The 26,737-nt window shown below is 41.0% G+C and overlaps 1 protein-coding gene across 4 annotated transcripts in view; it reads left to right on the top strand.

Moving 5' to 3' along the window:
• NKAIN3 (sodium/potassium transporting ATPase interacting 3) overlaps positions 1 to 26,737 on the top strand; it is a 571,670-nt gene that overhangs the window by 232,718 nt on the left and 312,215 nt on the right. Inside the window, exon 1 of one of the 4 annotated variants that reach the window (XM_085022309.1) lies at positions 21,269 to 21,430. The exons of the other annotated variants lie outside the window; for them this stretch is intronic. Within the exon in view, the coding sequence (XP_084878435.1) occupies positions 21,380 to 21,430 (51 nt within the window). The 5' untranslated portion in view covers positions 21,269 to 21,379. Of the gene's footprint in view, positions 1 to 21,268; positions 21,431 to 26,737 lie in introns of those variants that run through there. 4 annotated transcript variants of the gene reach the window in all.

The raw sequence follows: 26,737 nt of genomic DNA, 5'->3' as shown, positions 1-26,737 counted from the left end.
TTTGGTTTTAACTCTAGACGTCAAGAACATCGGGTGTCAAAAGATTAAACATTGTCTTTCCTTCTTAAAAAATGACTTTTGAAAATTGAGAGACTTTAAAATATTTCGTCTGTGTATTTGAGTTGTTGTTAAGTGTCCACCTAAATTATCTCCACTGTTGCTAAAACAGCAGAAAGAAGCCAATCTCTTTGTGACCTGGATTCTAGCTGTGGTTTTCTGCTAACTAGCTGCAGGATTTAGAAGAGACATTACTGCCCGGGTGCCAGCTTTGTCAGTTCTACCATGAAGGGATTTACTAGGCAATCTCTCAGACTCATTTTAGCATTCCCATTCTAATGTTTAACAGCCTTAACAATGTGTAAGTGAACATATTTTTCCTAAGGTTAAATAAACATCACTCCACAGTATTTCATGTAGACCTTTGTACCAGGACTCAGTACATGCAAGAGAAGGTGAAAACACAGTCCCTACCTCTAGGAAACCTTTAATATGAGTGAGGTTTACTTCCTGACAGTGTTAGCATATTCAAAACAAATGCAATGACAGAAGTTAGTATTTTAAAATGTCGAGGAAAAGTTGGAGGGAGAAGTGGACTTGCCAAAAATCTCATGACGATTCATTAAAAGATCTGAAAGCAGAAATTTCATGCCTTCTGCTTTCAGCCTCCTGGGAGTGTGTCTGTGAGAACAGGCCAAATTCACTTTCCTGACCCTTAAAGTGGTGCTGTCCTGAATAGACCTTACACATCAAAGAAAAGCTGCTGGTCATTATATAATTTACTTTCTTAGAAGATCAGAATCTGTGAGAACATATACAATATTAATGCCTACACTCGCAGGGTGTACACCCACGGCATGTTCTTTGGGTATCATTAAGAGACACCTGAAAAGGATTCCAAGAAGAAATAACAAGGAGCCTTTAATGGAAGGCAATGGAAGTGAATACTAGTCCCCCAGAATCCACCTTCCGTGGGCTTCTCTGCATGGCCATCTCTCCTCTTGGACAGAGCTGGATCTGGTGTTGGGCCGCTTCGCAGCTCTAATCCATGAGGTAATACTTGAACTGATCGTTTCCATGTTAATAATGCTGCTCTTAGCCATTTGTAATCACAATAGCTTCCTAAATTGTCAAGTTTCCAGGACCTCTTCCCTCTCTGCATTTGGGCGTTGTCGCCAGCCCTGTCCTGAAGCACACACTTCATGCCATGTGTAACCCAGCACAGCCCTCTGCTCAGGCGCCGTCCAGCGCCACCCCAGGCCAGCCTGACAACGGAGGATGCAGAACAGTCCTTTTCCAGCATTTTCCCTTTTTTGGAAGACTCCCACTTCACATCTGTTATATGCAAAGTCTGAAACAAAACTCACAAAAAACAGAGAACCTTTAAGTGAATTTATTTGTGTACTTCAGATGTCCCTGTGCCTTAGACTTGTAATTAGCTGGAGCACTGGGACCATGCAGACACCCTTAAATCCTCTTCCTTGGGCCGCTTCTCATCATGCCTTTGTGCACAACATTCCAAATCCTGCTCTGCCGACTTCCTTCCTTTCCTCTCTCAACCTTTTAATTCTCTGTCAGATTTAGGATGCATATGAGGGGAATAACCAATAAAACAGAACTTCTGTTAGGGGATTCTTTTCAGGATTGTGATTAGTTACATAAAATATCATTTTTTAAAAAAAGATAAAATTATTATTTTTTCTTTTTAGGGCTGCACCTGCAGCACATGGACGTTCCCAGGCTAGGGGTCAAGTCAGAGCTGCATCTACCTGCCTAGGCCATAGCCATAGCATCGCTGGATCCTTAACCCACTGAGCAGGATCAGGGATCGAACCTGCATCCTCATGGATACTAGTCAGGTTCATAACCTGCTGAGCTGCAACACGAACTCCAAAAAAAGATAAAATCAATTTTGATAATATATTTTATTTAACACCCAGTGTCTTAGTCAGCTCTGGCTGCTGTGACAAAAGAGCACGGAGTCTGTGGCTTAAACAACAGACATTTACTTCTCAAAGGTCTGGAGGCTGGAAGGCTGAGATCAGGGTGCTGGTTGGGTTGGGTCCTGATAAGTCTACCCTCATCACCTCGTTACCTCTCAAAGGCTTCACCTCCACATCGCATCACATTGGAGTTTAGGGTTTTAAAGTATAAAATTTAGGGTGTGGGGAGGGACATAAATATTCATTCCACAGCATCTAGGTTATCCAGAATATTATAATTCAATGGATAATCAGTTTAAAAATATGAGATCCTTAAATTCTTTTTTAAGTCTTCAAAATCCTCTGTTTATTATACACTAAAAGATCCCTCAAAGCAGGTGCTAAATTTTCATCAGCAATACTTGAACACTATTTATAGGTCATACAATTGACATTTGAAAAAGTAAATGCTCAAACCAAGGTTGTTCCAAGCGCACTTCAAGTCTTCCACTCTATTAAAAAAAAAAAAAAAGGGTCTTCAGATCTAAAGTTAAATCATGTAAAATCAAATAAAATTAAGAATTCAATTTCTCAGTCACACCAGGTACACCTAGGCCAGGGGCTACCAATCTGGGCCACACAGAGACTTTTTATTTTATTCCATCTGGTTAGACTTTACTAGAAAGTAATATTTACATCTGGACTTAAGGGCTACGAAGAACTAGAGATAACTTTGAGAAACAAGTGAATGTCACAAAACTTTTTTAATATTTGAAAAGTTTTGGGAAAATACAATCCTCAAGGAAGAAGCCGATTTCCATTTGTGAGGAAAGAGTGTGTGATATAAAAATTGTTAGAGAGGCCCTTCTCTGTCTCAGACAACAGCCAGACAGATGAATAGACTTCAGCTCTAAAGGGAGAGATTGTTTATTGGCAAGAAAGGATTTCTCTCTATTCAGAATGGAATCTTGAGAGCGCTGTGCCTGGAGCCCATTAAAATTAGGGCAGAGGTACTTTTCCTGGATGATTTAGCCACCGTCTTCCTGAAGGACCGAGGGATTGTTCTCTCAAGGTCTCTTCCTGCTCTGATTCTGTGATTCTGAGATAACCTGTGGGTAGAGAGGCCACATGCCATCTGCTTTTAAATGTTGTTTTGGGAGGAGCAACAATTAATCTTTGTGATTACTTGGCTGGTTCTGTAGAGTTTTCTAACTTTTTTTTTTTTTTGGCCTGGGATTGTGTTGATACTTTTTCTTTCTTTTCTTTTTTATCGCTTTTTAGGGCTGCGTATGGAAGTTCCTAGGCTAGGGGTCGAATCGGAACTGCAGCTGCCAGCCTACACCACAGCCATGGCAATGCCAGATCCTTAACCCGCTGTAAGTGAGGCCAGGGATCAAACCCATATCCTCATGGATACTAGTCAGATTCCTTACCACTGAGCCACAGCAGGAACTCCTGTGTTGATAATTTAGCAAAGCACTTAGCTATGAAAGCAGGAAAGTTCAGGAGCAGTGGAGGAGTCCTAAGCCCATAAGTGTGGTCATGGTGAATGGGCAGTAAATCACGTGTGAGGGGCACATACATCCCCTTTACATGCTCTGCAGAAGTGCTATTCACAGTAGCCAAGACATGGAAGCAACCTAGATGTTCACTGATAGATGAATGGATTAAATAGATGTGGTACATATACACAATGGCATACTACTTAACTATAAAAAAGAACAAAATAATGCCATTTGCAGCAACATGGATGGAATTAGAGATTCTCATGCTAAGTGAAGTAAGTCAGATAAAGACAAATACCATATGATGTCATTTATATGTGGAATCTAAAATATGGCACAGATGAGCCTACCTACAAAACAGAAACAGATCAGGAACATGGAGCTCAGACTTGTGGTTGCCAGGGGAGAGCCGGGAGGGAGTGGCATGGACAGGGAGTTTGGGGTTGGAGGATGCAAACCGTTACATTTAGAGTAGATGGGCAGTGGGGACCTACCATACACCACAGAGAACTGTGTATGATTGGATCACTTTGCTGTTCAACAGAGATCAAAGAAACACTGTAAATCAGCTGTACTTTGGATTAGCAATGAGATCCTGCTGTGTAGCACTGGGAACTATGTCTAGTCACTTATGATGGAGCATGATAATGTGAGAGAAAAGAATGTATACATGTATGTGGACCTGGGTCACCGTGCTGTACAGTAGAAAAAAAGTAATATATTGGGGAAATAAAAATAAATAAATAAATAAATAGTAAATCCTGAGAGTTCTCACCACAAGAAAAGTATTTTTCTATTTCTATAATTTTGATGTCTATATGATGGATGTTCACTAAACTTGTGACAATCACTTTGTGATGTATATAAATCAAATTTTTATCCTGTACAGCTTAAACTTATTCATTGCTGTATGTCGGTAATTGAGATCAATCAAACTGGAAGAAGCAAAAAATAATAATAAAGAGGAGTTCCCATTGTGGCGCAGCAGAAACGAATCCGACTAGGAAACCATGAGGTTGCGGGTTCAATCACCAGGCCTCGCTCAGTGGGTTAAGGATCCAGTATTGCCATGAGCTGTGGTGTAGGTTGTAGGTCGCAGATGCGGGTCGGATCCTGAGTTGCTGTGGCTGTGGCATAGGCGGCAGCTACAGCTCTGATTGGACCCTTAGCCTGGGAACCTCCATATGCCGCGGGTGCAGCCCTAAAAAGACAAAGGACAAATAAATAAATAAAGAGGCCTGCCCCTTGTTTAAAATAATAACAATAATGAGAAAAATGGTCTGCAGAAGGCTGCTGAGGCCAAGGATGCATCCATGTTAAGTGCAGAGAGCCAGCCATTGACCCACTTTCAATCATCTTGAGTTGCTTTAATTGTTGGCAGTGCTGCTGAGTGATGAACAAAAGGAGCACCTTGCATCTAGACCTGGTTGCAGCATCCAGTTCTCCACTACATCAGTTTATTTTGGAAGACTCCTTAAGGTAGAGTACTCAGGATTTGTCAATTCAAGAATGATTCTAGAAACTAGAAAACGTCTTGAGCTGATGTCGTCAAATCTTTACTCCTAGATATGATTTTAGTTAAGGTTTTCCCTAAATCCTTTTATTTCCTGGTCTGAAGAAGTATGAATTTTTTTTTTTTTTGAGCTGTGCTTTGGTACATGCCTTTTTTTGAAAAAGTTTTATTGAAATATAATTGATTTACAATGTGATAATTTCTGCTCTACAACAAAGTGATTCAGTTATACATGTACACACATCCATTTTCTTTCAAATTCTTTTCCCACATAGATTATCACAGAATCTTGAGTAAATTTCTCTGTGCTATTCAGCAGGTCCCCATCGGCCAGTCATTCCATATACCTCAGTGTGCATAAGCCAGTCCCAACCTTCAGGCCATCCCTCTCACCCCAACCTGTCGAATTGCTGTGAAAACATTTTGAATTATGACTAGAAGTGCTCCATGTTTTGGTTGAGAGTAGGCTTGTGTTCTCTGAACCAGGCAATTGTTAGGAATCTGTGCTGGCAATCACTTTCAAGTTGCATAGCTACCCTCGTTTTTTCATGGGGCTGAGAGTAAATAGGAAGCAAAGAGCCTAAAAAGGGGTCTAGGATTTGTTCTGAGGTAAGCTTTCATCATATTCGTACATGAGACACATACTCATCTAAATACTGTTTGCACCACTATATATAAAATAGACAGGTAATAAGGACCTAGTGTTTAGCACAGGATAATCTACTCAATACTGTGTAATAACCTACATGAGAGAAGGATCTGAAAAGGAATGGATACATGTATATGTATAACTGACTCACTTTATTGTACACATGAAACCAACACAACATTTTAAGTCAGCTATATTCCAATAAAAACTTTTTAAAAATACTGTGTTTGGTGAAAGAAGGCTGGGAAAGGCTGGCCCTTGGACCACAGCACAGTGATCAGGTTTCTCAATATTGACCGACTTCCTCAATATTCATTAGAATCACAAAACAGAAAGTGTTAAGGGCAGTTCACTGGGAAGGGAAGAGCTTGGCCATCTTGTGTGAGAGAGAGAGAGAGTAATTAAATAACCACTGATTATTGACTGTTGCAATCAGAAATCAAAACATTAGGACTCGGAGATATTTTCCCGGTTCAGGGAACTGGAAAAATTCACACCCTAGATCTGCCCAGGGTTCCCATGAGATCTCTGGTTATGACTAAGGCACCAGGGTTCTGAATATCAGCAGAGAGGAAGGAAGTAATCCATCAGTAGAAGTTTGTCTCACACACAGGCAGGTATGGTCAGCTGAACTTATAAGTGTGCGGTGGGACAAGACGGGAAGAAGCAAAAACACTACACTAGTGACCAAGACTTCTAGCCACACAGAGAGGAGGATGAGTTAAACACACATCCTTATTATTTTATAGTTCATTATTTTATAGAATTTTAGCATAACCACAGGAATCTCTCCTGTATGGCTTTGGTCCTCAAGGACAATGATCTGGCCTTAAAGTAACAATTGTTGCTTTCATATAATGTCCCCTAAAACACAGACCTGACCATGAGACTTTTTATGTCAACAACATTGATAAATCCACTGCTCTAGACTAGTCGCATGTAGTCGTGTATACATATGAAAAACAAGGATAGATGAACAAAGAAGTATTCAGCTCATCACACTAAGTTCTCCCAAAACCTAGCTCATATATCTTGACCAAGATTTCAAGCCAAGACTCAGTTGGCTTTAAGAATGACAAACATGCTTCATCACTGATTTGTCTTCAGACTCACGTTGTCATTTCCAGAGGTTTCCACTACAGAGATTCACGCTGTCATTGGATCTAATTATGAATTAGTGATTGATTCATTTAGGGAATAACTCAACCAAATGGCAGTGGATTGAAAAATGAGCAGGCCTGAAGGGACACATCGGCGGTGATAACTAATTCTGTCTGCTGATGGGAATCAGCACAGGTCATTCAGAAAATAGCCCTGAATGGAACAAATTATTCATCTTCCATCCTCAGTGAGTGGCTTCCTCAGCCTTGCACTGCTGACATCAATTAACCCCTGTGGCATTCTTCAATTATTTGAAATCTCCAGGCACACCCCCATCCTTCTATGGGAGCCATCCAGAACTTTTCAGATTTGTTTGGCTTTCTTTGCAAATGTTTTAAACTGAACAGTTGTGCTGTTTTCACTCTTGGTTCTTAAAAGTATTTCACTCATCCCTTGCAGGTTCCTTTTTACTCTCATTCCTGAGTATAGCTTGAGGTTTTTTTGTCTGTTTGTTTTTGGTTTTGGCTGCACCCACAGCATATGGAAGTTCCTGGGCCAGGGATCAAATTCAAGGCACAGCTGCGACCTACCGGCAGCACCAGATCATTAACTCACTGCGCCAGGCTGAGGATCCAGCTCATGCCTCAGCAGTGACCTGAGCCCCTGCAGAGACAATGCCAGATCCTTAACCTGCTGCACACAGTGGGAACTCCTATCTTGAGATTTCATGAAATATGAAATAAGTGCAGGCCTTCAGAGAATTGTTGAGATATTCTTGTTTAATAGCTGCATTTGTTTGGGGATGTTCATGATTGTATTAAAGGTGTACTTATTTCACACAAGGATTTTGCTGAAGGGCTCGTAAGAGCCAGCTTAGAACCATCTATTGCTCAGTCACCTCATTCTTTACAGGGGCTACTGTGGGAAGGCAGGGTGACAGAGACCCTCAAAAGGTAAATGATTCCATATAAATGTCTTCGATTAGCAACAGCTGTATGATTCCAGCTGTGCCCCATCAACCACACTGAAATTAGCTTTCCTGGGGAGCTGTGTACCAAGGATTCTGCCACAGAACCCCCTAATGAGAGCTGATTACATTCGTTTCAGGGATACAATTCATCTTTAAGGGTGATTTGTAACCTTTTCAAAAATGACATTTCAAGAGAAACACAAATACTGTGAAGTGGAGGAAGAGAAGGCAGAAAAGGAGGCAATTTCATAACTAGAAGACAAGATGACATCGGAAGGAGGCCTTGCTCCTGGTAAACAGCCGAGGCTCCACTGGGTTATCACCTCTCTCTCTCCTGTTTTGTACACCTGCTTCTTGCTCCTCTTTGGAATGGGATAGGACTGGGGGCTAATCAAAGAGACTTATATCAAACATTTCATTGGAAGCGTTCCTCCATCATTGACCATTTAAATCATTGAAAGTTGTATTTAATCTGTTTTCCAGCCCAGATTTTCTCTAGTAAAAATTTGATTACATCTAGTTTACTTCTAAACTTGACCTAAGTGATTTTAAGACTTCTTTAAGCAAATCTCTCTATTTAAGTGGGGTTTGTTCTTCAGGTCTTCACCCTAGATGGTTGCCCACAGGAAACATGCTCCTGTTGTAGGTGTGACCCCAGTGGTTGTATTGACCCGTTTCTCTGTTCCCTTCTCCAGTAGGAATCTAGCAGTGCTCTTCCTTCTGTCTGTCAGGGTTGCCCAAGTGGCCTGTGCCAAAGCACAGGTTATCCAGACAGACAGGGATTCGGGGAGGATGGAGAAGCACATTTTAGTCCCAGCTGAGAGGAAAGGATGAAGAATGGGGAGATGAGAGTAGCAGACATGCTGCGTGGGGTGGGTGGGGGAAGATGTGGGTAACAGGAACCTGAGGCTTCTCCCTTCTCTCTGAAGCAGGAGGTATGGTCCTGCCATGTGATAGGAGCCATGGGGCATGGCAGGGGTTACCATGAGGGGAGGAGAGGTAGTGTTTGAACTGTTGCTTGTGGTCCATTGCACCTGAAGATGGGGGAAATGGAGCCATCTGAAGCAGGAGAGAGCTGGCCAAGATGTATGTGGAGAATAGTGGGAAGCAAGAAAGATGACAGGATTGGGGGCTAAGCTTTAGAGAAATAAGTGAGGAAGCAATCACAGTGGTCCAAGAATGAGGTGAAGGAGCTGTTAGCAGTGATGACTGAGCAAGATTAGAAGAGGGGCCCCATGGGACAATGCAGAAGAAGAAGTGATTGTTTGGTGATGAAATATGTAGAGTGAGGAAATAAAAGAATCAAAGGTGGGAGTTCCTGCTGTGGCACAGCAGGTTAAGGATCAGGCATTGTCTCTGTGGTGGCAAGGGCTCAGTCCCTGGCCCAGTGATATGGGCTAAGTTGTTGCTGCAGCTGTGGCGTAGGTTGCAGCTGTAACTTGGATTCAATCCTGGCCCCAGGATCTTCCATATGTTGGGCGTGCAGCCTAAACAGAATCAAAGGTGGTACCTGGCCTGCTTAAACTTCTTAGAGGGCAGGGTTTGTGTCCCTTTCGTTTTGTATTCCTAGCACTGAGCTGAGGGTCCATGAGACAGCTAGACACTTCAAATGCATGCCAAACAGTCTATTATCCAATTTGGAATGAGATTGAAAAAAAAAATCAAATTTATGTATTGCCAAGACCAGCTCAGCAGGATGGGGCTGAAGAAGGGTGCTGTGGAACTTAAGGAAGAAAGTTAATATAAAACAAGACACAGAGACATTTATCTTAAGTAAAGGTGGGAACCAGGGGACTCAAGGTCTCAGGGACCAAGAACACTGCCTCAAGAAACCTCACGCTTTTATTGTGCTCTTTAGATGAGATTAAGTGAGGAGTGGCTTTGGGTGGATGATATAGGGTTTGTTTACTATTATATGTTTTTTACTATATTAAAAGCCAGCTTAGCTGGTAAAAGGTTAAGCTTTTACTCTGACCTTTAGGCACATTTCTTAAGCTTAAGTCATTTACCAGCACTGTGACTGTTTTTCCAAGCAGGAAGATTGGATAAAGTAAAGAATGAAGATGGGATAAAGTAAAGAAGGATAAGATGGAGTTTTCAAAGAAGCATGTCTCACCACAAGTATCAAATAACAATACCTATAGGTGCCTTGTGAGGAGGTTGATAGAGATTATGGAGGTGGAATCCCCCTTTCCCACCCCCTACCGTTAATAATATGAAGAATTACTTTTATCATGAAAAGTAATCAATAAAATATTTGGATGGTATATCAGAAGGAGGGGATGATTTTGTGAGGAAGATGATAGGTTTTATTTTAGGTTTTGAGTTAATTGTAGGTCATTTAACTGGAAAATATCCAGAAGGTGGTTTCAAGAGCAAGTCTGATTGAGATTGCACTCAAAGCTGGTGATAAAGATTCATTTACTCACCTTTTCTTTGTTTCCTTTCTCAATTATTCTTAGATGCCTCACTTCCTTCCAAAAGGGATTTGAGGCATCTTATGAAAATACTAGTATTATCACTATGTGAAATAAACTTGTTGGAAGATTTGATTGGAGCGAGGACATGAGTAGGAAAAGAAAACAGTGCCAAGAACAAGTTTATTCTGCTGCTTTGTTTTGCAGTGTAGCCAGTGGTGGGTGGGTCCATGCTTGGTTATGTGGTCATAGCTTCCAATGGTCAAAGGAAAGAGGAGAATATCAGCAGTTATAAAACTTGCAGGAAATGGAGGATAAGTTTAAAACCAGATGTCAAGAAGTACAGTCTCCACAAAGGAATCTTTTCCCTAGTATCTTCAGAGGTGTCATTATGTAATACAGTGGACAACAACTACAAGAGCATTTTTCCCTGTCAGCTATAGTAGAGAATTTCATCAAACCTTTCCTTGTAATGTTCCTCAGTGCATACATTTGACCAGATGGTATCTTTACCCAATAGTAATGGGACGGAACATCCCATTTGGAACAGCAAGGTAAGGTTTTTGAATTTATGTTCTGGAAGTTTCAGGACATACGGTCCCTATGTAATTAGCAAATCTTTGACTATATATTTGGGAGTTAATTCACTGATCCTCAGTTTTCTTTCTCCTGTTCCAGATGTGAGGAATATTTGCTCTTTGGTACATGACATGGACAGGTTAAGAACTAATGTTTTAGAAAATGTATTAGGATGTGTACCTCTCCAAGCCAGTCAGGACCCAATAATAAACATTAATCAGAAGTGTTCATGCTTTCTGTATTAAAATGCTTCAGAAATGTCAAGAGTATAATGAATGCTCAAGATTCTTGCTCAGTCTGAGATTTGACTTGATGATATCAATATGAAATTGGTTGTTTATGAAGGGTCTGATAGAGTTTTTTGGGCATAAGTAGGTATATGTGTGTTTTAGTGAGGAAAATATATTTAGTTCTATCTTGGCCATTGTAGCTATCTGTATGATTTATGAAAAGAAGTAAACAACTGGAAGAATTCTAAAAGGAAGATAAACACTGTCCTTGATGCCCAAGCTTCCAGTCCAAGAAGTGGGTCAAAGTGGGTGGACCCTGATCTATGACATGACTTCTCTCCATTCTTAGAAGATAAAATCTTCTCTCACAATAGCTCATATCTCATCTCCCCCTCCCTCCCCACCTCCATCTCTCTCTCTCTCCCTACCTTCTGCCTTCCCTCCCTGAAGTTCATCCTCCTATGAGCTATAGATAACCATCTAATAATAGAAAGTTATTAGGTTCTATTAAAGGCAGATTTGAGGGGTGCCAAGTTCAGGTTTCTGGTGACCCTCCTGGACAATAAATAACAACATCCATGAAGCCCGACTGACATCATTCTTCAGTTATGAGACCAGTACATTCTGTATGGTCTACACCAGTTTAAATTGACTTTTCCGTTATTGTGACCAAAAACTTCCTAGTTTACATAGGCATTGTTCAGAACACTTCAGAAAAGAAGAGGAAATAAGTCATATATTGGGCACTTACACTTCATATCATTTCATCCCACTAAATGGTAGATACCCTTTCCCAGTTTTACAGATAAGAAAACATAGAAGCTAGAAAAGCATAGAAGCTAAGTCACTTGACTGAACTCACAGTGGCAGAGGCAGAATTAGAATCAGGACTGTCCGAATGCAAGGTCCATTTTCCTTCTACTAGACCAGCAGTTCTCAATGATTTCTCCTTTTCATTTACAATAGATGAGGGACCCATACTAAACACACTCCCATGGGCATACTTAGGGTTGAATGTAATTCTTGGCCTCTTCTGTAATTCCACCTTTTTCTCCTTTGTTCAAGGAAGTAAATCCGGATGCAAGCTAGAGTGACTTCTTACATGAGAACCTTGAAATTAACTTAAAAGGAAAAAAATTTCCTGAAACCTAAGGCCTTCTGTAGTTGAATTTGGAATTATTTTAGACAAATCTTACTGACGCATTGCTCCTTTCTGCGTCCTACTATAAGAATAAAGTAGACACACCCTCTTACACTTTCATCACTTTCTGGAGGGCTGGCAAGAGTTATAACCCATGGACAGAAGGAGCACTGGCATCAGAAGTGTTAAACTGAGCCCTTGATATTTTCATATGAAGTGGACAGTCCCAGAGCATCTTCTAGAGGTGCTAGTGGCTTCCTCTACAATTTCTAACATCAGCCAGTCCAGATTTCACTTGGTTTGGCTGTAGCCCTGCTCTCTTGACATTGCCCTGTCTGGTTCACTTTCATTAAATGTGTTTACTCACCATGTTCAAAAAGGTTTGAGCTGGCTTCCAATAAAGTCCTACAACTTGTGATTGAAAACAAGAGGAACGACAGGGACAGGTGAGGAGGGAATGATTAGGCATCTTGTAAAGGGTCAGTTCCTCCTGGACAGGAGGTGACTCTGAAATGCGACTCAAACACTGGGACCATTTCTTTTTCCGCCTCACAGTCCCAAAGTCCTCAACAAATTTCGATTAATAAATGTACTTCATATGTAACTTCCATTAAATAAGCAAGGCACCCTAAGCTCAATCACAAGCCAAACTCAAGGAACTTTTTAGCATTAGGTCTTTGTCCTGTGACCTTAAAACTGATATCTTGGCGATTGTCTGGAGACCCATGTGAATTCAGACCAGAATATGATGCTATTCATGAATTTTGCTGCTCTTTGTTCTTGAATTAAAAATGGGAATTAGTAAAAACAACTTATAAAATTGTTTTCCTCTGCAAATAACCTCCCACTCAACATAAAAAACAGTGCAAACAGTATTGCATTCTGACTTTTTCTCAACTTTACACTTTCTGGTTATGAGTTTTGTTTAAATTCTGTCACTACCTAAGAGTGGTCTATCCACTTTAATAAGGAACCACACTTCAAGAGTCCTGGTTTGTGTCCCATTTGTACCCTTGGTCTTTCTGCCACATCAGCCTTCCCCACTGATGATGCAGTTATGAGGACCAGTCACAGGGAGCCAGAGGTGGACAGTTCTTGAGCCTAAAGCACATGACCTTTCTGTGGGATGAAAAGACAAGTGCCCTGTCCACACTCACAGCTCCCCAGAGACCCGATGCTTTCTTGTGTCCTTGGAGTAAGTGGTGACCACGAGATGCCTCTCCCCTTTCCATCTCCTTCCCTCTGTGTTCAGCATGCCACACTCTACTAAACCTGCCCAACATGGCTCAGAGGTGGTACTCACTAATCTATCCTTGAAGCATTGTATGAATATGCACGTGTTACATCAGTTATTTTCTTCCATACTTAGAGGGTCTTTTTAATTAAAAAAAAAATTTAAGTATAGTCAGTTTACAATGCTGTACCAATTTCTGCTGTCCATCCTTAAGGAGTCTTAGTTGCTCTCTCCTTGTACTCCCAGCCCTCTGGGTCTTTTATTTTCATTTTTTATTTTTAAATTTTTATTGTCTTTTTGTCTTTTTAGGGTCACACCTGCGGCACATGGAATTTCCCAGGCTAAGGGTCTCATCAGAGCTGTAGCCACTGGCCTACGTCACAGCCACAGCAATGCAGGATCCGAGCCACATCTGCGATCTACACCATAGCTCCCGGCAATGCCAGATCCTTAACCCACCGAGTGAGGCCAGGTATCGAACCTGCAACTTCATGGTCCCTAGTCAGATTTGTTTCCGCTGTGCCGTGATGGGAACTCCTATTTTTATTTTTAAAATCACGGTGGCAGCACTCTCCCTGTGCACTGTAGGGATGGAGTCATCAGTCAGTTTTCCCAACAATACTGGGCTCTTCAAGGATGGGGACCATGATCTCTGGGATCCTCAGCCCACTGACACTGAGTGGGTAGTTTATCACTTTTTCTGAGTGAAGGGACACAAGGACCCACCAGGTAGTTCAAGATGCATTGACCTACAGATGAGCTGAAGTTAGAAACTGGCTGGTGGCATTTTCCTCCAAACACCCTGTTCAGATGGTGCCTGGTCTGATGAGAGAGGAGCTGGCAGCCAGCAGGGAAACAGGCAGACCCTGAACTGCTGGGCATTGTACTGCTGCCTGCCTTCCTGGGGTGGGATGGGGGGGAAGAGACGAGAGTTCACAAAATCATGCTCCCTCCTGAGGTCCGGGTCAGCGCCACGTGCCAGGCTTCCTGCCAAGTGTCATCCTGAGGTGACAGTAACGAAGCAGGACTTCATGCACCTCTCCTCAGTGTGTCTGGAGAAACACCGTCATTTAGAGTTTACCGTGAGCCCTGATGGACATGTTCTTCTATTTTTGGCATCTGTTCTCTGCTTAAAGCTCCTGGTCTGATGCTTTCTTTTGTGAACCCGGCTCAGCTTGGCCAGGTGCTCTATCCAACTCTTGTTGGTCAGTGACATCCGTGAGAAATGAGATGATTGTTCACGTGTACCTTGTTGTCACTCTGATGACGACTGTGCACTGAAGGTGAAGGCCAGCCTCGTGGTACCAGGAAGGGACTCCAGGTACTGGCAGAGAAACAAAGCCCCTCACCCACATCAAGGCTGCGACCTGGTTCTGCTGAGCAAACCCTGCTTCATCCCCCAGACTGAGGCTCCGTGCTTTCATGATCCAGGCTGAAGTATGACATCTCTATTTGTGCTGAAGCCCTGAGGGGGGAAAATTGCATTATAATGAATGTGTGCTTTGCTAGCTACAGCATAATGAACATGATGCTATAATTATCCATGTTTTCCTAGAGCTAGGAAGCTAATCTCTTTAAGAATTAGTGTCCCTGACAGGCTCAGCATTTTGCTTTGGTTTTGTGATGATACATAGCTTTGTAGTGTGTTTGTTTGTGTCAGCATTTCAGCATCACTGGATGAAGACCATATTCGAAATACTTGGGTATGTGAGTTCTATTAGAAGTCAGTATGGTCGTAATTGCTTGGTGATCTGGCTCTGACTTTGAGTTCTATTCAATGAGAAAAATATATTAGAGTAGCCTCAGACTGTGACAGCAGCTCTCCCTGGCAGCTTCTAGAGTCTCCTCCTCATCCTATGTCCAGTGTCCAAATTGATGGAGGAGGTACTGAGATTTGAGGAGTTGGGTTTGAAAAATTCTACTCCACACCCCATATCGCTGTGGGGTCTGATGATTTACATTCCAGCACAGGTGAGTCAGTGTTCAGGTTCTAGGAGGTATCACATCCTAGAATATTCATTTCTTCATTCTTCTGAAGAATCTTTCAGTGTATGCTCTGTGTCACTCACTCTCCTGGGCACTGCAGTAACAACAGTTGGCCAAACAAACAAAAAAATCTCTGATGTTCTAGTGGGGGAGATAGAAAATAAATAGATACATAAAACATATAATTTTTGGTACAACCACTGTGGAAAACAGTATGGAAATACCTCAGAAAACTAAATATAGAACTATCATATGACCCAGCAATCACACTCCTGGGCATATATCCAGATAATAGTTTCGTTGAAAAAGATACATGCACCTGTATGTTCATCACAGCACTATTCACAATAGCCAAGACATGGAAACAACCTAAATGTCCATCCATGGATGAATGGATTAGGAAGATGTGGCACTATACCATGGAATACTACTCAGCCATTAAAAGGACAGATAATGCCATTTGCAGAAACATGGATGGAACTAGAGGTTCTCATACTGAGTGAAGTAAGTCAGAATGAGAAAGACAGATACTATATGATATCACTTATATGTGGAGTCTAAAATATGGCACAAATGATCTATCTACAAAACAGAAAAGATCATGGGCATGTGGGACAGACTCGTGTTTGCTGGGGGGAGCAGAGGGAGTGGGATGGATTGGGAGTCTGGGGTTAGTAGATGAAAACTCTTGCATTTGGAGTGGATAAGCAATGAGATCCTGCTGTATAGCACAGGGAACTATATATCTAATCATTTGTGATGGAGCATGATGGAGGATAATGTGAGAAAAAGAATGTATATCTATATATGACTGGGTTACTTTGCTGTAGAGCAGAAATTGACAGACATTGTAAATCAATCATAATGAAAAATTTTTTAAAGATATAATTTTGGGGATGATGAAATGTACCACAGAGGAAATAAAAAGGATGTTTGGCAAGGGAGCTATAACACAGAGTTAGATCAGGAAAGGCTCCCCAGAAAATAATGACTTTTTTTGCCTTTTGCCTTTTGAAGGCCTCACTCACGGCATATGGAGGTTCCCAGGCTAGGGGTCCAGTTGGAGCTACAGCTACCAGCCTACACCACAGCCACAGCAGTGCAGGATCTAAGCGCATCTGCGACCTACCCCACAGCTCATGGCAATGCTGGATCCTTAACCCACTGAGCTAGGCCAGGTATCGAACCCACATCTTCATGGATCCTAGTCAGATTCATTAACTGCTAAGCCGCGAAGAGAACTCCAATAATGTGAATTTAAATAAATACCCTGGGAGTTCCCTTCGTGGTGCAGCGGAAACAAATCTGACTAGGGACCAAGGCCAGGTTCAATCCCTGGCCTTGCTCAGTGGGTTAAGGATCTGGTGTTGCCATAAGCTGTGGTGTAGGTAGCAGACATGGCTTGGATCCTGTGTTGCTGTGGCTGTGGTGTAGGCCAGAAGCAACAGCTCCGATTAGACCCCTAGCCTGGGAACCTCCATATGCCTCAGGTACAGCCTTAAAAGGACAAAAGATAAACAAACAAACAAACAAACACCCTGTTAAAGTGTGATTATCTCAAGGGAAAAAAAATGTAAAAAGATGGAACTCTATGAGTTCCCGTCATAGCTTAGTGGTAACAACCCGACTAGTATCCATGAGGATTCAGGTTTGATCCCTGGCATCGCTCAGTGGGTTAAGGATCCAGCGTTGCCATGAGCTGTGGTGTAGGTCACTCACAGAAGTGGCTCAGATCCTGTGTCACTGTGGCTGTGGTGTAGGCTGGCAGCAGCAGCTCCAGTTCAACCCCTAGCTTGGGAACTTCCATATGCCTCAGGGTGCAGACCTTAAAAAATAAATAAATAAATAAATAAATAAATTTTTTAAAAAAGATGGAATTTTAACCATTAATAACTAAAACTGTAAACAACTGATGCCTTTGGGAGAGTATCTTGTACATGGCCCAGCTGCAGTGGAACAAGTTGGAGGAACGAGATTGGGATTCCATATGGTGACACCAAAAAAACAAAACAAAACAAAATTTTCTTTTATTATTTGGCTTTGAGCCTCCTTAACCCCAGGACTGGGGGACCTTTATGTGGTCATCTTCAGATCCCACCTCCCAAACCAGTGCTCCAGGATGCTTGGGTGGGGAGGACCATTCTCTGAGGAGCATCATTACCCTTGAGAGACAGTTTCTCCACTTTGAAACCTCAGTAAAATCTCCCTCCCTCCTCTGCTTCTTTACAATGCAGGTGGTCTTTCTGGAGCTTCTTAAACTTTTTAAGTTCCCCCTTTTCCTTGAGACCTTGATCATTACCCATCTAGAGAGAAAAAGTCCCACAGGTGTGTAAGTTGGTAGTTCACCTTATGTTCCCCGGCATGGTCGTCATGCCTGGATTTTTAAAGTCTTTCTCTCTGGGTGAACAGAACTCCTCCGCCATGGAATTACAGAAAACAAAGTTATGATCATAGTTATTCTGTGATATCATCCAAGTTTGCAAGGATTTAGACATGAAAGAAAGGAAGCAGATTGAAACTGAGAGCAAGGGCACTGTGGGGAATGAGGGAGCCACAGAGGACCTGCTGGTCCCTCGGCGGTGATCCTCTCTGCCTTTAGATGCAGCACCATCACCACGGCAACTTCATGAAAATGAGAAAGGTGGGCTGAGCTTCACCCAGCTACTGAGTTTCCTGTGGCTCTCTTTATTCTCTGATGATTTTCTTGCCATGGATCTGCCACTCTTTATTAAGTACTATGGTCATGAAATGAAAGCTCTTCTTCCCCTTAGTAGGCTGATTCCAATACATGTCTTCAGATTTGTGTGCTCAGGGAGCCTGGCTTCCAACTAAACAGCAGCTATATATGGGAGGAGTTGCCTCCTTTGAAGGTTAGTGAGAATCAGGCTGGAACACAGCACCCCTTTGAAGAAAAGACCAGCCAGCAGGGACACTAATAAATAAGACGTCTCCCCCTCTGGCCGGACTCTGTAGTGCAACTTCTCTCTTGCCGTGGGGACATTGCTGAATTGTGAAATCACCCACACCCACACTTCATTTAGTAGTTGAAAATTATGTCACTTTGATCATAATTAAATGCATTTTTCATCCCCAAAACTAATACAGGATGAGTCTCACATGTGAACTGGTAAAGTCATCAGCTGGGAGTTCCTGTTGTGGCTCACCGGGTTGAGAACTTGAGACAGTGTCTGTGAGGATGTGGGTTCAGATCCCTGGCCTTGCTCCCAGTGGGTTAAGGACCCAGCGTTGCAAGCTGCAGCATAATTTGCAGGTGTGGCTCAGATCCGGTGTTGCCGTAGTTGTGCCGTAGGTCTGCAGCTGCAGCTCCTATTTGACCCCTAGCCTGGGAACTTTCATATGCTGCAGATGCAGCCGTAAAAAAAAAATAAAGTCATCAGCTGTGTCTTATCACTGGTAGCCCAGCACAGTGTAGCATGTGTGAGAATTACCTGGAGGGCTTGCTAAAACAGGGTGCTGCGGTGGGGTTCAGGCATTTCTATTTCTAACAGAAGTCAGAGGTATTTGCATTTGTTGAGGCTGCGGCTCCTGGACCACACTTTGAGAACCACTGGTCTAACAGATATCTCTGCTTTTCTGCTTCCATGTAGCCATCACTCCCTGTCAGAGAAATGCTTCTTTTTTCACAGCAGAGATGTAATAACATTCCCCTTGTTGTTTCTTTCTTTGTATGTTTTCTGATTTTCTGAAAGTACCACGGAATGGTCCCAAAGGAAGGATGCATAAGCAGCTTCTTGTGAAACACAGCTAGACAAATAACATTCTACTCATTGCAGATGTATATTGAAATTCAAGTCGATTTGTGTGCACACTTTGTTTATGAGTAGCATTATTTATAAAACTTGGAATTGGACTGTCTTTATGGAGTCATTACTATCATTCAGTTAACACTAAGTGATTCCTCCTTGCATCCAAAACTGACAGAGCTAACAGATGAGCACTGAGATGAATCTGTGTACTGCTCATCATATTGAAGTTCTAGGAGCATATGTCCCAGTGTAAGTGCTGCCTTAGTCATATACATCCCATATGATATATGTCATATGTGTAAGTACATATTTATATTCTATTTATATAATAGACATGCACATATATATGAATCTGTAAATCTATATCTACATCTTTCTATCTATCCCTCTATATCTTTAAGTTCTCTTGGACATGCATTCAAATTTTCAGGAAAATATTCCTAAGTATTTTTGGAGCATGACTGGAAGTAGAGCCATTTGGGACATGATAAAGAATGTTTATAACATGTTTAAGAGTAAAATGCATTAAAAAAAATTTTATCACTATAATGCCCTCAGAAAGCAAGTCTTCAAATGCCCATGGTGCCAGGTCTCTAGCTGAAGGAGAGAAGGGTGACATGGTCCAGTTGCTTTCTCTATCACCTTTGGAAAAAACATACTCTTAAGGCATAAATATACTGAGCAGTTATTAAACACCTATTATGTACACGTCAAGCATTACTTTAACAATAATGTTAATATATGTCCTTTTACAGAACCTAATAAACTGGATTTACAGAGTTGCATTTGCTTTTAGCGTATTCTCTGTAGAAATTGGATAAGGGGACCATTAGAGCAGCAGTGAGTGTTTCCTGGATGTTCTAAGTGGTGGCTGCATGGACACATCTGGAAAGGATTGGGGAAACATGACAGGAACAGGTTCTGTGGCCATGAAACTGTCTCTGAAAGAGTCTATAAGGCCCTCTTGAAATTGTTGCTGCTTTTTCTTGTCTCCTGAATTCAATTCTTTAGACAAATGAACCAGAGTTTAGAGAGCTAACTTGCTCAGATTCTCTGAAGTGATGCTAGAATACAGTCAATAAACTTCCATTCATTTCATTTCTCCCAAACTTAAGGAGTTGTTTTTTTGTTGTTTTTCTTTTTTTTTTTTTTTTTTTTTTTTGTCTTTTTGCCTTTTCTAGGGCTGCTCCCTCGGCATATGGAGGTTCCCAGGCTAGGGGTCTAATCAGAGCTGTTGCTGCCATCCTACGCCACAGCCACAGCAACGTGGGATCCGAGCTGCGTCTGCGACCTACACCACAGCTCACGGCAACACCGGATCCTTAACCCACTGAGCGAGGCCAGGGATCAATCCTGCAACCTCATGATTCCCAGTTTTATTCGTTAACCACTTTGCCACGTCGGGAACTCCAAGGAGATTTTTGTATACCATCCAAACCATTTTCAGCCTTCATTCCAATAATATTCCCAACACTCATGGAGGAAGGATTGTGATCTGTGGTCTCAGTTTGGTATTGCTGAGTTCCGCCTTTCCATGAGAAAGAAGATCCAAATGACAGCACTAATCATCAGAAAGGAATGCTGATCTCATTTGGGGGCAAGAACATGCAGACATGGCCGCATATCCTCAAAAAGCCAGGCTTTGCGATGAGCATTGCCGCATTTCAGGAAAGAGAAAGGAACGATGAGTTGTAACTGTATGCCTTTACTTTAGAATAAATTCCGGGTAGGGCGCATTTTTAAAGAAGACAAGATGTGATTCCAAATAACAAATACTGGAGAGGGTATGGAGAAAAGGGTACCCTTCTTCACTGTTGGTGGGAATGTTTTTTTTGTTGTTGTTGTTTTTGTTTTTGCTATTTCTTGGGCCGCTCCCGCGGCATATGGAGGTTCCCAGGCTAGGGGTCCAATTGGAGCTGTAGCTGCCAGCCTACACCAGAGCCACAGCAAAGCGGGATCCGAGCCGCGTCTGCAACCTACACCACAGCTCACGGCAATGCCGGATCATTAACCCACTGAGCAAGGGCAGGGATCAAACCCAAAACCTCATGGTTCCTAGTCGGATTCGTTAACCACTGTGCCACGACGGGAACTCCCGGCGGGAATGTTAATTGCTACAACCACCATGGAAAATGGTATGGAGAAAACTAAATGTAGAACTACCACATGATCCAGAAATCCCATTCCTGGACATATATCCAGAAAAAAGCTTTCATTAAAAAAGATAAAGTGCACCCCTATGTTCATTGCAGCAGTATTCACAAAAGCCAAGGCATGGAAACAACCTAAATGTCCATCGATGGATGAATGGATTAAGAAGATGTGTTACCTATACACAATGGAATGCTAGTCATCCATAAAAGAACTAATGCCATTTGCAGCAACATGGATGCAACTTGAGATTCTCATACTAAGCGAGGTAAGTTAGAAAAGAGAAAGACAAATACCATATAATATCACTTACATGTGAAATCTAAAATATGTCACAGTTGAACCTATCTACCTAGAAACAGACTCACAGATGTGGAGGGCAGACTTGTGGTTGCCAAAGTGGGAGGAGGAAGTGGGATGGACTGGGAGTTTGGGGTTAGTAGCTGCAAACCATTACATTTAGAGTGGATAAGCAATGAGGTCCTGCTGTATAGCACAGGGGATTTTCATGGAGACTATAGTTGACCCTTCAACCACATGGGCTGGAACTGTACGGGTCCACTTATACGTGGATTTTTTGTTCTTGTGATAGAACATGATAGAAGATAATATGAGAAAAACATGTATATATGTGTATGACTGGGCCAGTTTTCTGTACAGCAGAAACTGTATACTTTATACTTTAATAAAAAAAATTAATGCTGATATGTCCTGGCAGTCAGACTTAGAAGGAACTCATTCTGTAATTGGTTGTTGTTTAACCAAGCAGGGAGTGCTCCAGAATCTCTATATAGGTGGGGCCTGAGGATAGCAATCTAGTCAGATGGAAGAGATAAGGAATTTTTTTTGGAGTTCTGATTATCAAGTAAATGCACTGATCTTACCTGGAGTATACTGGCAGTGTTTTTCAAAAAGATGCCTTTGTTTATATTTTATATAATTTTTCGCCACTTATGTAGTTCTCTGTTTATGGTGGTAGAAGAGGAAACCAACAGAAGTTCTTGGGGTTCTAAAGCATCTCAGCCTTGGTGCTGCCCCTGCTATGAAGTGCTCAGCATCTTTCTAAGATGCCGCAAGTGATAAAATGGCTTTAACTAAAAAGAAATTTTCCAGTCTCACTTCCAAGAAGAATCATTCTTTTCTTCATTTGGCTTCATTACTCCTGGACACTTCTGCCTAATCACATCTTATTATATCCAGCAATGTTGTAATCAGTTTCCTTCATTTATATTTTTCACCCAGCAGCTCTCAATCAGTAGTTCCTTTGAGCAGTAGCGGGTAGTTTCATGGAGACTACAGTTGACCCTTCAACCACATGGGCTGGAGCTGTACGGGTCCACTTATACATGGATATTTTTTTTTCTCAATAAATACTACAGTACTACATGATCCTGCAGGCTGGGTCCTGGAACCAATCCCCCTTGGATACTGAGGGATGATGGTTATTATGACTTTCTTAGGAATCTCAGAAGATAAGTCCTGTTTGAAAACTTGCGAGAGTCTAGTGGCCCTGAAGTGGAGCTGGTGACTTTAGAGTTGATATCTGCTTTCTGGGGCACTTTGATCAGGTTGCTTTTGAAAGATCCTCTTGCTCAATACTGCATGTGCACAAGTGCAGGATAATTTTCACTTTTTGACACAACCTCAGAGAAGCCAAGTTCAAGGACAGAGCTGTACCTTGTATTGATGGCAACTGTGATTATAGCACAGCCTCCCTGAGTCCAGCATCTCTGCCAGGAGCTACTTCCACTGACAAAAGCAGGTGTCAGAGCACAGCAAGAAGGATCAGGAAAGCAGCTTTGAAGAACTTCAGAAAATTGTAGGTCTGGCTCGATCCCTAAATATGTCATTGGGAAAGGTAGTTCTTATTCTGAAGTAGTTTTATGGTCTTTTTTTTTCCTAGAAAATAAATCTTAAAAAGAGTTCCAAGAGAAAGTGGTTTCAGAGTTTGTGTTGCCATAAAACTCACATTACTGCATTCACATTCAGCCAAAAAACTGATTCCATTGGAGTTCCTGTTTTAGGAGGATTTTTCTATTAGTGACAAATTTCAGATATCCCAAATCACTAAATATAATTTCAGTCTCTGTGGTCTCCTTAAAATTACTGTTGATTTCTGTATTCTTGGGCCATCACCATATTCCTCTGCATTGCATAGCATATTTTCTACAGTTTTCCTACTACCTTGAGTCCTGAAGGATCTGTACTTACACTAATATTGAGGAACTGATACTGTTTATTTATTTATTTATTTATTTATTTTCTGTTTATTTTTTTTAATGATTTTTATTTTTTCCATCATAGCTGGTTTACAGTATTCTGTCAATTTTCTACTTTACAGTAAGGTGACCCAGTCACACATACATATATACATTCTTTTTCTCACATTATCATGCTCCATCATAAGTGACTAGATATAATTCCCAGTACTATACAGCCGGATCTCATTGCTTATCCATTCCAAAGGCAATAGTTTGCATCTATTAATCCTAAATTCCCAGTCCATTTCACTTCCTCCCCCTCCTCCTTAGAAACCTCAAGTATGTTCTGCAAGTCCATGAGTTTCTTTTCTGTGAAAAGGTTTGTTTGTGCCATATATTAGATTCCAGATATGTGATATCATATGGTATTTGGCTTTCTCTTTCTGACTCACTTCACTTAGTAAGAGAATCTCTAGTTCCATCCATGTTGCTGCAAATGGCATTATTCATTCTTTTTTAGGGCTGAGTAGTATTCCATTGTATGTATATACCACATCTTCTTAATCCATTCATCTGTGGATGGACATTTAGGTTATTTCCATGTCTTAGCTATCGTGAATAGTGCTGCAATGCACATTCAAGTGCGTGTCTTTCTCAAGGAAAGTTTTATCTGGATATATATGCCCAAGAGTGGGATTGCTGGGTCATATGTAGTTCTATATTTAGGTTTCTAAGGTACCTCCATACTGTTTTCCATAGTGGTTGTACCAATTTACATTCCCACCAACAGTGTAGGAGGGTACCCTTTTCTCCACACCCTCTCCAGCATTTGTTATTTGTGGACTTGTTAATGATGGCCAATCTGACAAGTGTGAGGTGGTACTCATAGTAGTTTTGACTTGCATTTCTCTAATAATCAGTGATGTTGGGCATTATTTCATGTGCTTGTTGGCTATCTTGATACATGTCTATTTAAGCAGGTAATGAAATATACAACAGCATCTCCCTGACCACTTTGCTCCCATACTCTCCTTTCATTTTCCCTTACACTGTCACACATATTAGATGTCTATCTACTTTCACTATCCTCCAAACACCTAGACTGTGTGGGGCTTCTGAGAGGCAGGAGCAAATGGTATTTGGATGTTTAGCAAATGATATTAGTAGGGCTTCTTGTTTTACCTGCTGATTCCTGGGCTTCTGCCCTGAAACATGAAGGTCATTCTTACACTGGTTCTGGAACCATCCAAACCTATCACTAATTCCTTTTGAATTTGAGTGCAAAATTAGCAATATCACTTTACAAATGCAACATCCTGAAGAATTAATTTCTTGAATGATAACTCAATAGGAATAATTGAATCATCAAAGACAAAGTTATGGAAACAGCAAAATATAATATCTCAAACTGAAGGAAAACTAAAGACTTTACCTGAAATTTCTGAAAAGTCAATTTTAAAACTGGCAGAAAACAAGTATATGCACTTATTTCAGCTTTTCTGCTGTATGAAATTGGACAATTATCATAGACTCTTCCTATAAATCACCAAAATGTGAGGTATATTATGAGCAGATCTTAAGATTCAAAGGAATTTTCTTTTGATCAATCACAAAGACATTAAGTAACCTAGGTGCCTTTTTTCCACTTTTTTTTGAAATAAACATTCTAATGTGAGTTGTATGTGTCATTCAATCTTATTCAAAACAAAAGGCAACAAATGGTCTATGCAATGCTTCATTTAGCATTAATAAATGTGTTAGCTTTCAGTCAAGAACTATAAAACCTTTTATGAACTACATAATGGCTATTATGGTTTCTTATTTTAATTTTTTTCAAAGTTATACATTCATATAATTTAACAATCAACTAGTTCAACAACATTGAAAAATATTAATCTCTTGCCTGACCCCCACTGCCAATTCCTGCTCTCCCAAAGAAACAGTTTAAATTCTTCTAATTGTTTCTTTTGGTATTTATTTACAAATAACTCAATAACATCCTTAAGCCTCTGGTTGATTTTTTTGGCTTTATGCAGGTAGCAATTTAAAATCACCAAAAAATAGAAGATTTAGTATTTTTCATTATCCCTGACCACCGCTCAGTCCCATCTCCACCCTCTTAATTACCTCCTGCCCTTTACCAAATATAAATAAATCATAACTTTTGGATGGATCAGTATTCAGTTTTACATCATTATATAAGAACTATTCATAAATGAGCCATGTAGTATACTCACTTTCCATTCTTATGTTATCTTTTTGCTGATTAATTTACATAGAGAAATATATGTGTGCATGTGTCTAACTCTCCACCTTTCCTCCATAGTGTAAATTCCTCAATACAGTTACACACATTGTTTTTTTTTTTTTTTTATCAAATTTAACTTGGAGACATCTCTCACAGAGCCCTCCAGCTTGGGTGCTATCTTCTGCCGTCACATGAAGAGCCCTCTCAATCATCATTTTGGGTGTTTGGATTTTTTTTTTAATCTTTGTTCTATATGGACTCTCCTGTTATTTAAATGTCTGTTACATTTTTGTTTACTCTTTTAAAAACTTTAAAATTTTTTTAAGGTTTTTATTTTTTCTATTATAGTTGATTTAAAATGTTCTGTCAATTTCTGCTGTACAGCAGAGTGTCCCAGTTATACATATATATGTACTCTTTTTCTCACATTATCCTTAATCATCTTCTATCACAAGTGACTAGATGGAGTTCCCTGTGCTATACAACAGGATCTTATTGCCCGTCCACTCCAAATGCAATAGTTTTGTTTAGTCTTTATTATGGTAAAGCACTTTCTCTAGCAGATTCCCGTGAAACAGGGTGAAAGAAGTAAGGAGATATATATCTCTTTCGATAGATAGATAAATAGATAGATAGATAGATAGATAGATAGATAGATAGATAGATAGATAGATAGTTATGGAGGTAACAGAATACCATTTATCCTTAAAAAAAAAAAAGAGAGAGAAGGAATTCCTGTCATTTGTGACAACATGAATGAACTCCAATGGCACTGTGATTCTACATCCTTTGTGTATTTATAGAATTCCCCTCCTAAAAAAAGAAAAGAGGAGTTCCTGTCTGACACATCAGAAATGAATCCTACTAGGAACCATGAGGTTGCGGGTTCGATCCCTGACCTCACTCAGTGGGTTAAGGATCCGGTGTTGCTGTGAATTGTGGTGTAGGTCACAGATGCAGCTTGGATCCTGCATTGCTGTGGCTGTGGTGTAGGCTGGCAGCAACAGCTCCAAATGGACCCCTAGCCTGGGAACCTCCATATGCCTCGGGTGTGTCCCTAAAAAGACAAAAGACAAAAAAAAAAAAAAAAAAAAAAAAAAGAAAGAAAAAGAAGAATGGCCAGTGT

This window comes from Sus scrofa, chromosome 4 (genome assembly GCF_054392235.1).
Source record: "Sus scrofa isolate SSC_HxYL_T2T_F1_AM1 chromosome 4, Sscrofa_HxYL_maternal_Yorkshire_Landrace_v2.0, whole genome shotgun sequence".
Lineage (NCBI taxonomy): Eukaryota > Metazoa > Chordata > Mammalia > Artiodactyla > Suidae > Sus > Sus scrofa.
Note: the sequence above shows the minus strand (reverse complement) of the source record. Positions and strands in the feature narration are given on the sequence as shown.